Below are 12498 nucleotides of genomic sequence, written 5' to 3' on the forward strand. Positions count from 1 at the left end.
GGCGGCCCGAGTGGGCCCCGGCGGGCGTGAGCGCGGGAGAGCGCGCTGCCTGCATGCGCGGAGCTCTAGTCCCGGGCAGCCGCCGCGGCAGCGCCGGATCGGAGGCAGCCGGACGTGGAGAGGAGCGCGGAGCCCGGAGGCGCCCCGGGTCCACGCTGGACCATTGTGACTGTCTAGAGCCCGGGTGCGCTGCGAAGACGAGGACCGGACTCTTTTGAATCTCCCGGCATCTGGGCGCGGGGCGACTCTTGGTATTTTCTAACTCAACTCGTGGATTGGAACGTGGCTCCGCTCTGAGCGCGGCCGGCGACTTGTAGGAGCCCAGCCCTGGCTGCGGCCGCCGCGCACGCCCTCGGAAGACTCGGCGGGGTAGGGGCACGAGCTGGCCGCGAGAGTCTCCGCGTGCAGAGCGGGCGGGCCGAGGGCTGATTGGAGGGACTCCCCGGAGAAGCGATTTGGGATTTGTTGCGAACAGCATGGAGGAGAATGACCCCAAGCCCAGCGAAGCGGCGGCGGCGGTGGAGGGGCAGCGGCAGCCGGAATCCAGCCCCAGCGGCGGCTCGGGCGGCGGCGGCGGCAGCAGCCCGGGCGACGCGGACACTGGCCGCCGGCGGGCTCTGATGCTGCCCGTGGTCCTGCAGGCGCCGGGCAACCACCAGCATCCACACCGCATTACCAACTTCTTCATCGACAACATCCTGCGGCCCGAGTTCGGCCGGAGAAAGGACGCGGGGACGTGCTGTGCCGGCTCCGGAAGAGGCAGAGGCGGCGGAGGCGGCGGCGAAGGCGGCGCGGGCGGCGCGGAGGGAAGCGGCGGCGCGGGCGGCGCCGAGCAGCTCCTGGGGTCGGGCCGGGAGCCCCGGCAGAACGCGCCGGGTGCGCCGGGTGCGGGCGGACCGCTGCCCGGCGGTGGCAGCGGCGACTCTTCGGGTGACGGCGAAGGCGGCTCCAAGGCGCTCTCGCTGCACAGCGGCGCCAAGAAAGGCGGAGACCCCGGGGGCCCCCTGGACGGGGCGCTCAAGGCCCGCGGCTTGGGCGGCGGCGACCTGTCTGTGAGCTCAGACTCGGACAGTTCGCAGGCCAGCGCCAACCTGGGTGCGCAGCCCATGCTCTGGCCGGCTTGGGTCTACTGCACGCGCTACTCGGACCGACCTTCTTCAGGTGAGTCTTGGGGACCCATGTCCCGGCCCGCCGTGGGGAGGCCCGTGGGGTTGCGGGGCAGCGCTGGCGCGGGAACTTACCGGAGGAAGAAGACACCAGGATCCCTGTCCCCCAACACAAAGACGTACACACAGCGACATTGTTTGCGGCTGACGCTGATCCCGGCAGCGGCCAGGAGGAGAGGGGACAGGACTGATTCATTCACAAGGGGGTACAGACTTCGTAGAACGGCGAAAGCACAGGACCTCCTTTCTCTCTTGCCTTTTGGGTCTCTCCTTGCAGCCTCTAGCCCATCCCTCCCTTGGCTGGAGTTTATTTTGTGGGAACGGGGTGGCTGGCAGACAGGCCCGGAGCTCACACTCCACCCCTTTTCCGCGTTCTTCCAACTCAGTCCAGACCCGGGACCCACGCCCAGCCCACCGCAGACCTAGACTCATCCTACGACCCAGTTATCCCAGATGTGGCCGGGGAAGAAAGCAAGGCTGTCTGCTCTTCCTCAGCTGGGGCTGATGAGGGGACCTGGGGGGATCCGCGGAGGGAAGAGATGGAAACAGAGGGGCCCTTTGCCCCGTGCCTGGTTTGATTGCCGAGCCGGCGCGCACACAGCTTGGAGGAGGGAGGCCTGCAATCCCCAAATGGAAAGGACCTTTCCCAGAGCTTTCCTGGGGCAGCTCTGCGTAGGAAAGGAGCAGATTTCAGAGGGGAATGTGGCGGGAGCCCGTGGGGGTGTGCAGAGCTTCTGGGCGTATTTTTCATAGATCCGGGATTTTTAAAAGCTAAGTCCATGTCCCTGTAGAAATCATCAGCCGCATTAAATGCGGGTCTGCGGCTGCGAACCGCCATTAGGTGCAGACTCCATTTGTCCCCGAGCCGGCAGCGCAGACCGGACCCCCTTGCCCCCACTAGCCCTCAACTGTTTTGCGGGGGTCGTTTACCCAGTTCACAGCACAGCTAAGTCACCCCTTTGCCGCCTCCCCGCAGAGATGGTGTGTATGTCTCTGATGAAATCCAGATTTCTCCAGCTAGATCTGAAATTTGCTCCATTGTTCTCGCCTCTCTCCTTTGTTAATATTTAATTAACATATAGGCTCACAATGCGGCCGGCGAGGAGCCTCGGCCGGGCTTTGTGCGGCGCTGGAGTCGCGGCCGCGCCAGGCCCCAGTGGCCCGCGGGAGCCCGGCAGCCCGGCCTGGCTCGGCGGCTGGTCTTCCTGGACTTAAAAAAAAAAAAAAAAAAAAAAAGCCCCGTAAGATAAGATCTGTTTCTTGGCGTTTAAGAAAGCAGCAACGCAGAGTTTTCTTGCGGAGGTTTGGTCCTGTTTCCGAGACTCCTTAAGTGTTTGCGGTTTGAAAGAAAATCAAGAAAGAAAAGGAACTAAAAATTCTGATTCTAGGAAGATTTTCTTTGCGTAAAATGGTGTGCATCTTTTGTGGGCTGATTCGTTGTGTGCGAGCGCCCCAGGACCAGAGGAGTTTGGGGGGGTGGGGAGGGCGGGAGTGGAGACGGAGAACCGGCTCCGCTACGCGAGGCTTCGGTGGGGGGCCGAGCAGGCGCGGGGCCGCCCGGGGCCTGTCGAGGCCTCGCCGAGACACCTCCTTCCCACTTGGCGCGTCCGGGACGTCGGCCGCAGCCCCGGATCCGCAGCCCCCCGGGTAAGAGCCAGGCGTCTGGGCGAGGAGCCGGTGCCCTCGGCGTGGGTGCGACGGGACCGTGAGTGTGCGCGCGCGTGGGGCAGTGCGCGTGGGTGGGTGTGAGCGGGGGCGTGCTCTGGAAGCTAAAAGGCCCGAAGTGTGAGCCGAATCAGCCCTTGGCGCCCCCTCTCCAGCGCACACGGCCCCCTCTTTCCGATCGTGCCTCCCGGAGAGGGAGGACAGGGCTCGGAGTGCGGGGGGAGGGAGGGCTCGGCGCCCCCTGGGCCTTCGGACCGTCCCAGACCCCTCGCTCGGCGCGAGCTGGGGACCAAACCCACCTTCCTGGTGCGGGTCCGGGTTCCTCCGGAGGGGCTCGCAGCTGGATCCCTCCGCCGGCGCTGCGCTGCGTGGCCCGGCAGCCCCCTGACCCTGCAGAGAGGGGCGAGGGGCGCGGGGCGAGGGGCGGGGACCTGGGTGCTCCGGCTGCCCGAGGTCTAGCCTTCTCCAGCCTCCCACCGAGGGCGCCTCGGAAGAAGCTGGGGCCAGGAGCCCCCCAGAGTCAGTTCACACACTTAACAGATTAAGAACCCCAGGCATGCAGCCGTGACTCCTGCCTGCAAAGGCCTCTTCCCTCACAGACATGCTCACGGGGCCCACCTTCTGAAACCAACGAGAAGAACACACTTGGCCCCCTTCCCTCTGCTCTGCTTTCTCAGGCCTTTTCCCGTGGCCAGGTCCTGGGAGCCTCACCACCACTGTCCCAAGCCAGCCTCAAGTGCTGTGGGGCGTCCCAGCGGGAGGAGGTGTGAGGGGTCAGAAGTGTGAACCTCTGCCCAAGGTCACCCGGGCCCCCAGTGGCCCCCTCTCCTGGACAGGGGACTGGGGAGACCTGGTGCGGTGAAGGGGAAGGAAGCTCAGTGCTCCTGCCCCACTCAGGCAAGGACATGTGGGCGCCTTCCTGTCCCTGAAGGGAGCAGTGAACTTGGGCCCAGGGCCAGGTGGGGAGGCAGACCCCTGGGCCCCTCCTGTTCTCGGGGCCCACCTGACCCTGCACCCCCGGCCCTTAGGACCTGGGGGTGTTCCCTGTGGGAGTCCCTTTACACCTCCCAGGGCTCTTCCTGCTACTCCGGCTGCCCCGCCCCGATCTTTCCCCCTCACCTTTCTTCCAGCACCTACCCCCCCCCCACCGGTCCTGTCCTTATTCCTGGACAGAACCTCAGAAAGGGCTAGAAAAAGCCTGGCCACAAAGTTGTGGTTTTTCGCTTTCCTGCAGGGGTTCTCCTTTCATCCGGAGCCCTTTCCGCTAAGCCTGCCCGTCACCCACACTCACAGTCCCTCCTGCAGACTTCCTGGGCCACCTCCTCGCTCCCCAGGGGAGGGTCCTGGAGGTGGGTGGGAGCTCCGCCCCGTCCCATCTCAAGTCCAGGCCAGCTTTCCTCCAGGTCAGCCAGCTGGACCTGGGCAGCCGCCTCCCTCCCGACCTCTGCATCCTTCCGTGCCCGTGGGTGACCCACCCCTGAGTAAGGAGGCAGGCCTGGAGCCCTCCTCACCCGAGTTCTCTGTGTCCACCATGCCTGTCTAGGTCCCAGGTCTCGCAAACCAAAGAAGAAGAACCCCAACAAAGAGGACAAGCGGCCCCGCACGGCCTTCACGGCGGAGCAGCTGCAGAGGCTCAAGGCCGAGTTCCAGACCAACAGGTACCTGACGGAACAGCGGCGCCAGAGCCTGGCCCAGGAGCTCAGCCTCAACGAGTCACAGATCAAGATTTGGTTCCAGAACAAGCGCGCCAAGATCAAGAAGGCCACGGGCAACAAGAACACGCTGGCCGTGCACCTCATGGCGCAGGGCCTGTACAACCACTCCACCACCGCCAAGGAGGGCAAGTCGGACAGTGAGTAGGGGGCGGGCGCCAAGCCCAGTCTCAGTCCGAGCTAAACAATGCAATAATTTCAAATCATAAATAAAGGGCCAGTGTATAAAGATTATACCAGCATTAATAGTGAAAATACCGTGTATTAGCTATGGTTCTGCAATATTCTGTGTATATATAATTTACAGGAGGTGTAAAATCCAAAATATCTGACTATAAAATATTTTTTGAGTTTTCTTATGTTTATGAGATTATGCTAATTTTACGATTTTTTTTTTTTTGCGAAGGGGGCTGCGTAGGGTTTCATCTTTTTTAATCCCCTAAGTTCCATTATGGGACATAGGACACTTTTTTTCTTTTTTTTAATTTCAAAAGAAGAAAAAAATTAAAACAACTTGCTGAAGTCCAAAGATTTTTATTGCTGCATTTCACACGACTGTGAACCGAATAAATAGCTCCTACTTGGTCTATGAGTTCTGCCACTTTGTTCGTGTGGGCTTGGTGAGGACAGCAGGAGGGGCCGCATCCCCGGCCTCGCCCTCGCCATCCGGCAGTCGGCGGCGAAAGGGCCCTGGCGGGGCGGCGGCTGGAGTCTCGGCACCACCACCCCCCCCCGCCCTCCCCCGCCTCGCGCCCGGACGTGCCGGGCTGCCTGGGCCAAGGGGCCCACGGCCGGCTCCACCTCCCCGCTTCCTGCCTTCCCTCCCGGTCCTCCGGTCCTCCTCCTCGCCGAGGCCTGGCCCGCGCCTCCCTTCGTGCTTCCGTCTGCGTCTGTGTCTCGCTGTCCCCAGTCCAGCCGCTCGCCTCCCGCCTCCAGGCACCGCTCCGGGGCTCAGGGCCGAGGGGCCGGGTATGTGGCCGGAGGCCCGCGGGCGGTGAGGCCGCCCCACCCCTCCGGGCCTGGGCCCAGAGACTCCCCTGCGGCTCCATCAGCTGCCCAGGGGCCGCCTGGGCCCCAGAAACACGACCGAGGTCCGCTGCCTCCGTCTCTGGCCGGCAGAGGCCTGGAGAGGGAACTGGTATTTCCTCCCTTCCTTTTTTCTTCTCTTTCTTTTTTTTTTTCTTTCTTTTCTTTTTTCTTTTTTTTGTAAAGTGGCCGCTTCTGCTATAGAGAGCATTCTTTCAAGGTAAATATGTGTGTGTGTGTGTGTGTGTGTACGTGTGTGTGTATATATATATATATGCTCATATACACACACACAAGCAGACGTGTAAGAGTCCACAGTTCTGGAACATGTGGCTACCTTGACTTTTAAAGGAACTCAGAATTCTCCAGGATCTAGAGGAAGGAAGAAAATGTGTAAATAATCACTTCTTATCACTTTTTGTCTTTTCTTGTTTTTTTAAAATATACATTTTATTTTTTGAAGGTGTGGTACAGTGTAAATTATATATATTCAATATATCCCCATCAAGTACATATATATAAACAAACACATTATCTATATCTATATGTATAACTCCACGCTGTCTTCTGTTTAGTGTATGGAAAAAGAATTGTGTCCAAATGTCCATCTGCACTGGGACAGCCCAGGGGGTGTACCCATGGCTGAGCCAGGAGTCATGGCTTTGCCCCTGAGGACTGAGGGTGAACTTCTCTCTTTGCCTTAAACCTCTTTATTTCACTGCGATAATAGTTTCACTTTGTACATACTAATGTAAGCCTTTTTAAAACAAAAACTATAAAAGCAAAAGTTGTAATTTAAAATTCTGTGAATAACCATCTGCTGCTTAGGAAACTCAATGAAATGATATGCCTTTTTAGCAGGAAGCAAAGTTTTTTGGTTTTTTATTTTTTTATTTTTTATTTTTTAGTTTATAAAACATGTGCGTTTTACAGTTCCAGTAGTAAATATTTATAATCTTATAAGAAATGAATGTTTCTATTTACAACTGTGGTTATCAAAATTGTGAACATTCCCCCTGCATTTTTGTGTGTTTAAATTCTTGAAAGTTACATTAAATAAAAAAAAACGCTTTATGGTAAAATATTGGATGTCCAAGGTGTAATGAGTAGTTTTTTTTTTTTTAAGTGTGTTTCTGAGTCCAGCCAAACTACCCTGGGCACCCTCCCCAGTGCCCAGAGTCTTCGCCTCTGCCAGCAGGTGTGCATATACCTACCTTCGTAGCCGGAAGCGTTTTTTTTTTTTAAATAATGAAGACACTTTGGATGGCTCATGTGAATACAGAACAACCAAAGTAATTTAAGTACACATTTCTTTACCAGAAGGAAGTGTTCCAAAGTACAGTGCTTTTCCGTTGAATAAATATTTAAAATCCTGCAGGACTCAACAGGTCTCCATCCCCCTGGCTGCTCCTCAGCTGGACAGAGGCGCTCACCGGCTGGGGAGAAGAACTATTAGTTGACCTGAGACAAAGAGGCTCTCCCCTTTTACGTCGTTGTCTTTACCCCCAAAGCAATGGACACGGACAACATCCCAAGGCGGATGCCTGCAAAGGACCAGCTTTGCCGGAGCTGACCGGATGCCTCTGCTGGAAGCGGTTGGGATTTTCGATCTCGGGACCCACAACCTACTTGGCCACGCAGGACAGCCGACGTGCGCCCTGCGTGCCCAACTGCCCTGTTTCCAAACTTTCTTGGCTTAAAAATGCTTTATTCTCCCAGAAAAGGAAGCTCAGAGACTAGAGAGGATCATCTGTTCCAAAGGCGACCTTTTAGGCATTTCAGTTCCACACCAGGCTTTCCAAGAGGAAGGACGCTGGGCCTCCGGGCAGGAACTGAGCTGCTCCCCGGTTTTGCAAAGACACGTTCCTCACTACGGAGGCTCCAGAGCTCCAGCTGCCTGGTCCCAGGAGCATTAATGGGGCGAGATCATGCCAGCCATCCCCAGCGTCTTCCCCAGCCACCACCCCACCCCTGCACAGATCTGGGGGTTCCTAAAGACAAAACCCCACTAGCACAACCTCTATGACCTGATTGGCCTCTCTCTCCCTCTCTTTTTAATAAAAAGACAACATAGCAACATTAAGCAATCATTTCTGGGTTTTGTTTTTTAATCTGTTGGCAAATCATAGCACTGTTAAGGGGCTATGTATGGTTTTGCAAGGTAATGAGTTCCCCATCCTTAGAGGCATGCAAGCAGACACTAGGCCTACAGTGGCATACAATTTTTTTTGCCTTTTTTCCCCGTTCCGATAGGGGATTGGACTAAATGAGCTCTCAGACTTTCCAAACGCTGAGATTCTGGTTTTGCTCCTGTGTTTATTACATTTTTAAAATTCAACAGCTACAGTCTAAGCTCATAACTCATGGAGATCCACTTCAGTGCTCGCCAGCCACTTTCACTAGGAGCTAGTGGAGACCAGAGTCAGGCCTAAAGGGAAGGCCACGCTTTCCGAAGTCCAGCTGCCACTCGGTTCCACCTGGACCACCACGGACGGCTCTACGTGTCTCGGATTTGGACCCGGGCTGCAGCACCGGTGACGCACGGGGCTGGGCCCCCACCAGGTCGTTGCCCCCGCAGGAGGCCGGTTTCCTAAATGTCCCTCGGAGGAAAGTTCCTTTGTAAAGGAAGTCCTTGCTCCTTGGAGCTGAACGGCCCCCGCCCCCATGCCTGGCTGTGTCCCTACCAGGCCCAGGCAGAGCTGTGCCCACAGTCCTCCTTAGTCGGGTAGAGACCAGGCTGAGGCCTGGGAGCCCCGGAACGGGGGTGGGGAGGACAGTCGCGGCCACCCCCAGGCCTGCGGAGCAGGGTTCCTTGGCACTTAGAGAGCCTTCCTCCTCCGGCTGCCAAAGGGGTCGAAGGAGTAGCGCCCGACCCTCGCGCTGGCGTCAGAATCCGCGGGTCAACACAGGTCTGAAGGTCGCCCAAAGTGAACGGCCAAGCGCTTTCTTTAGGGGAGACATGGGAGGAGCCCCCAGTCTGATCTCCAAGGAGGTCCATCTTTTCTGTTTTCCCTTGAGTGAAAAGGGCAGATCCGTGGGGCTTCTGGACCGCTCGGTACAGGTGTGCCCGGGCGAACAGCGTGCACAGCAAACACCAGGCACTATGTATGCAAGTACGCTCGCAGGCTGCGCGGGGCCGGCCGGGAGGCCGCGTTTGCTCGCTCCGGCTCGGCTAAAAGTCATTCTGTCTCCCGCTTGTTTAATATCCGACCTCTCCGGTCTCTACCCGCCCGGGCAGCTCCCCAGGCGCCCCCGGGAAGGTCCCGGCTCCTCCGAAAACGGCCGCTTGCCAGGAGGAGCCGCCGCACTCTGGGAGGTTAATAGCGGCTGGCGACCAAGGCCTCGGGGAGGCCGACCCCCCCCGCCCCGCACCCCGACCCTGCCTACACGCACGCACTGCAGCCCCAAGCCGGGCCTCGGGGTGGGGACCTCCTTTCTGCGCTTCTCCTTCCTATCAGAGCCGAGGGAGAGGCCTCCTCCGGGCCTCCAGGAAGAGGAGGCGGGTGGCGGGGGGGAATGGGGTGGCGGGAGACAGGCGGTCGCAGGCGGGACGCAGCGCTGAGTCGCCTGACCCCGTGGGCCCCCTTCGTGGGGGAGACTCGGGCGCGCGTGGTGCCGGCGCCCTGAGCTCCAGGGCGCACTTCGTGAGCCGGGCCGCGCGAGCCCCTCGTAGACCCTTCATGTTTTTATTAATAATCTCGTATACTTCATTCTATTTATGATCCCCGCCCGCAGAAAATAAAAGGCCAGTCTTGAAATCTCCTGAAATGTAATAGCATTCATTAAAGTGACTCCGAATTACAAGATTTGATCAAGTGTGGTTGGCCTGGCGCAGGGCCTGGCTGGCGAGACTGACGATGACCGCGTTATTATTATTGTGGTTGTTGTTATTAGCCTCCTGCTCAGCCGCCAGGGTGACTGGCCACCTCTCCGGCTTGGGCCCGATCCCCGCAGAGGGATGTGGGGAGCCCCCCAAGATGGGGCTGGGGGAAACGACCAGAGTCTCGGGAACAGGTGTGGCCCGGGCTTGCTGCGCTTCACGGAGCCCAGCCCCAGGCCCTTGGCAGGCCTGGGCAACACCTCCGGGCGGAGGTAGGGTGTCCCCAAAGCCCTAGGCCCTCCGTGTCCCCGGGGGACGCCAGGACCGGTGTTCCGTGAAGGGAGAATCCTTGGGCCGGAGCCCCGGACTCGCCCCATTGGCTGTCCTGCCCCACCCCTCCTTCCAGGGCTGAGCCCCGCGCTTTGCCCGGAACAAAGAGTGGCCGAGATCTGCCTCCCTGGCCGCCTTTTCACCCCCTCAGCCTGGAAGGCGTCCCAGAGAAGCCTACCTCCCCGCCCCATCACCCCCCTCCCCAGTCTCCCCGGAGACCCGGGAGGGAAGAAGAGCTGAGGGCCCCAGTGGGGCGCGCGCGCGGCGGGCCTGCGGCGCTCTCTCCTCCGCGGAGCGGCTCGGGGTGGGAACGCGGGTGGGAGGGACCCTGACACCGCCCAGGGTGCTCCGTGGGCCGAGGGAGGGTGGGGGTCACTGCGTGCGCGGACCGTCTGGAAGGATCGGGGCGGGCCGCCGCTCAGCCCCATCTGTCGAGCTGTGAAACTTGGCCGCGCGGCCCGAGCGCGCTGCCGGCGGAAGGGGCCTCCGACCGCCTTTCAGCCGGCGCGTTCGGGGTTCTCTCCTCCCGCCAAGTCCTTTGTCTGGAAGAGGACTGTCAGGCTCTGCGCCGGGGTTTGCCCTCCTCCTCCCCCAGCCTCTACCCCCTCCGCTAACTTCCCTTTCTTCCTCCGCTTTTCTCTCCTCTTTGGATGGGTAATCACAGGCTCCAGCTGCCTAGCGTGCCGCGAGGACTTGCTGCCGGGTTCCAGTGTCTGCGGCCCCTCCCGGCAGCAGACTGGCCGCTTCCCTCCAACTTCGCCAGGACCCCGGCCCCTGCCCTCTGGCGTCATTGAGCGGCCATGGCATGCGCGTCTGAGTTTTCCCTTCAGGCCACAACTTTCTCCTGAGGATTTTGACTCTCACACTCCCACCAACAAAATATGAATCCGGAAAGCTGGCGTTTCTGTAGATTCAGGCAGTAGGGGACACAGCAGAGTCACCCAGCCTTTGGCAGAATTTACTCCTGCCAAGGCTAATACCATTACTCTGTTACTGCGAGTAAGGTGCCCGGATAAACCACTTCCATTGTAACTCAGAGGCTGTCGTTTTAAGTCTCAGATGATGCCCTCTAGTGCCAAAACATCTGGGTGAAAATTGGACAGATTTCAATCTCGAGAATGAATGGTGGACATGCTGGCTTCCAGTCATCTATTTGTTTGGGACAAGACTGCAGCCTGCTAAGAAAGCATGAGGCTGAGCTTGCTTTCAGATGCCCCAGGGTTCAGGGTCCCTTACTCAGCTTGCAGACGGCTCAAGTTCCACATTTTTTCATGCAGATATTTATATAACAGCACTTCGCACTGAATGAACTGCAGGGCAAGGAAAGGGCAGAGTTTTGTGACCATGCAGCCCTGCATTCGACTGTGTTACTTACCAGCCCCAGAGCCCAATCATTCGTGTTTCAAGCAGAAAGAACATGTACCTAATAGGTTTCTTGTGAGGGTTTTTTGTGGGGAAATGAACAGAAAGCTCCTGGTACAGAACAGGGCTCGCTACTTGGGTGGTGGACCTCTCGCTCTGCAGGGGAAAGTTGTGCTCCGCTCACGTGGGTCCCGGCCAGCCCAGGGCCTGTTTTTGGTAAAGTGCCTACACATTCCTCGCTACTACCATCCCGTGCAGCATCTATAGTTGTCAGGGGAAACGGGAAAGGGGGGAAACCGTGAAATAGGAGAGACGATATTCACATGGTTATAGAAAGTGGAGCAGTGGTGGCAGCTGAAGGAGAACAGAAAACAGTCCCACCCGTAGAGACGCAGGACTGCAGTTAGAACTTTCTAGAATCACGAGCCCCCTTCTCTTTTGAAACACTGCTCTGCGTGCACTTTGTAATCACAGGGCTCGAAAACATAGGCACCCATATTCATATCAGGATCTTTTCCCCAGGCTTTTCCAAAAAATGAGCAAGATGCTGTGCCTTGGGTTTCTGTAGAAGCTCAGTAACTTTACCTGCCGCTCCATTTTCCCTTCCAATCGATAATTACCGCACTGAGCAGGGAGCCTCATGGCCATGAGACACAGCTGGCTCAGAGCCTAGGAGGTGGGCACCCACCTGGACATGGAGGGCTGGGCGCGAGGCTGTGACCTGCAGTGTGTCCAGCCCGCGTCCCCGGCGCATCACACCCGCCCCACCCACGGCTCTTCCTGCGAAAGCCGGACAGCCTCCTTGTGACATGATGAGCTATTTTGTCTAAATACTGAAGGGTCTAAGTACTGCTTTGAAATTAATTGCTGTTCCTATAGCTAAAAGCATAACAGGCTTTGATTACATGCTAACCAGAATGAAACATAATCCTGAGGTAATTATGTGGAGATAATTTTATAATTATATCATTCAACTGAAGAAGCAATGTGTTGGTAACCTCCCATTTTAACAAGTCTGATGATTTAAAATAAAAATGGTCCTAAATCTGGACCTTTTATTAATTAATTTATTTATTTTTGCTGTGTTGCGTCTTCATTTCTGTGTGAGGGCTTTCTCTAGTTGTGGCAAGCGGGGGCCACTCTTCATCACGGTGCGCGGGCCTCTCACTATCGCGGCCTCTTGTTGCGGAGCACAGGCTCCAGACGCGCAGGCTCAGTAGTCGTGGCTCACGGGCCTAGTCGCTCCGCGGCATGTGGGATCCTCCCAGACCAGGGCTCGAACCCGTGTCCCCTGCATTAGCAGGCAGACTCCCAACCACTGCGCCACCAGGGAAGCCCTGGACCTTTTAAAGAACGTAGAGTTGCCGCTTTGTTTTCCCCACATCGAGGACGTGAACATCCACTCCGTCTCCTTATT

General features: G+C 57.8%; 1 protein-coding gene across 1 annotated transcript; it reads left to right on the forward strand.

The window, feature by feature from the left end:
• Positions 1 to 476: 476 nt before the first annotated feature.
• EN2 (engrailed homeobox 2) lies at positions 477 to 4691 on the forward strand (the record flags this gene model as incomplete). The annotated part of the gene is made up of 2 exons (XM_081243462.1): positions 477 to 1161; positions 4375 to 4691. The coding sequence occupies 2 exons, from the start codon at positions 477 to 479 to the stop codon at positions 4689 to 4691; spliced, it is 1002 nt and encodes a 333-aa protein (XP_081099588.1).
• Positions 4692 to 12498: the final 7807 nt, after the last annotated feature.

Source organism: Mesoplodon bidens (genome assembly GCF_964165515.1).
Source record: "Mesoplodon bidens genome assembly, chromosome: 9".
Taxonomy (NCBI): domain Eukaryota; kingdom Metazoa; phylum Chordata; class Mammalia; order Artiodactyla; family Ziphiidae; genus Mesoplodon; species Mesoplodon bidens.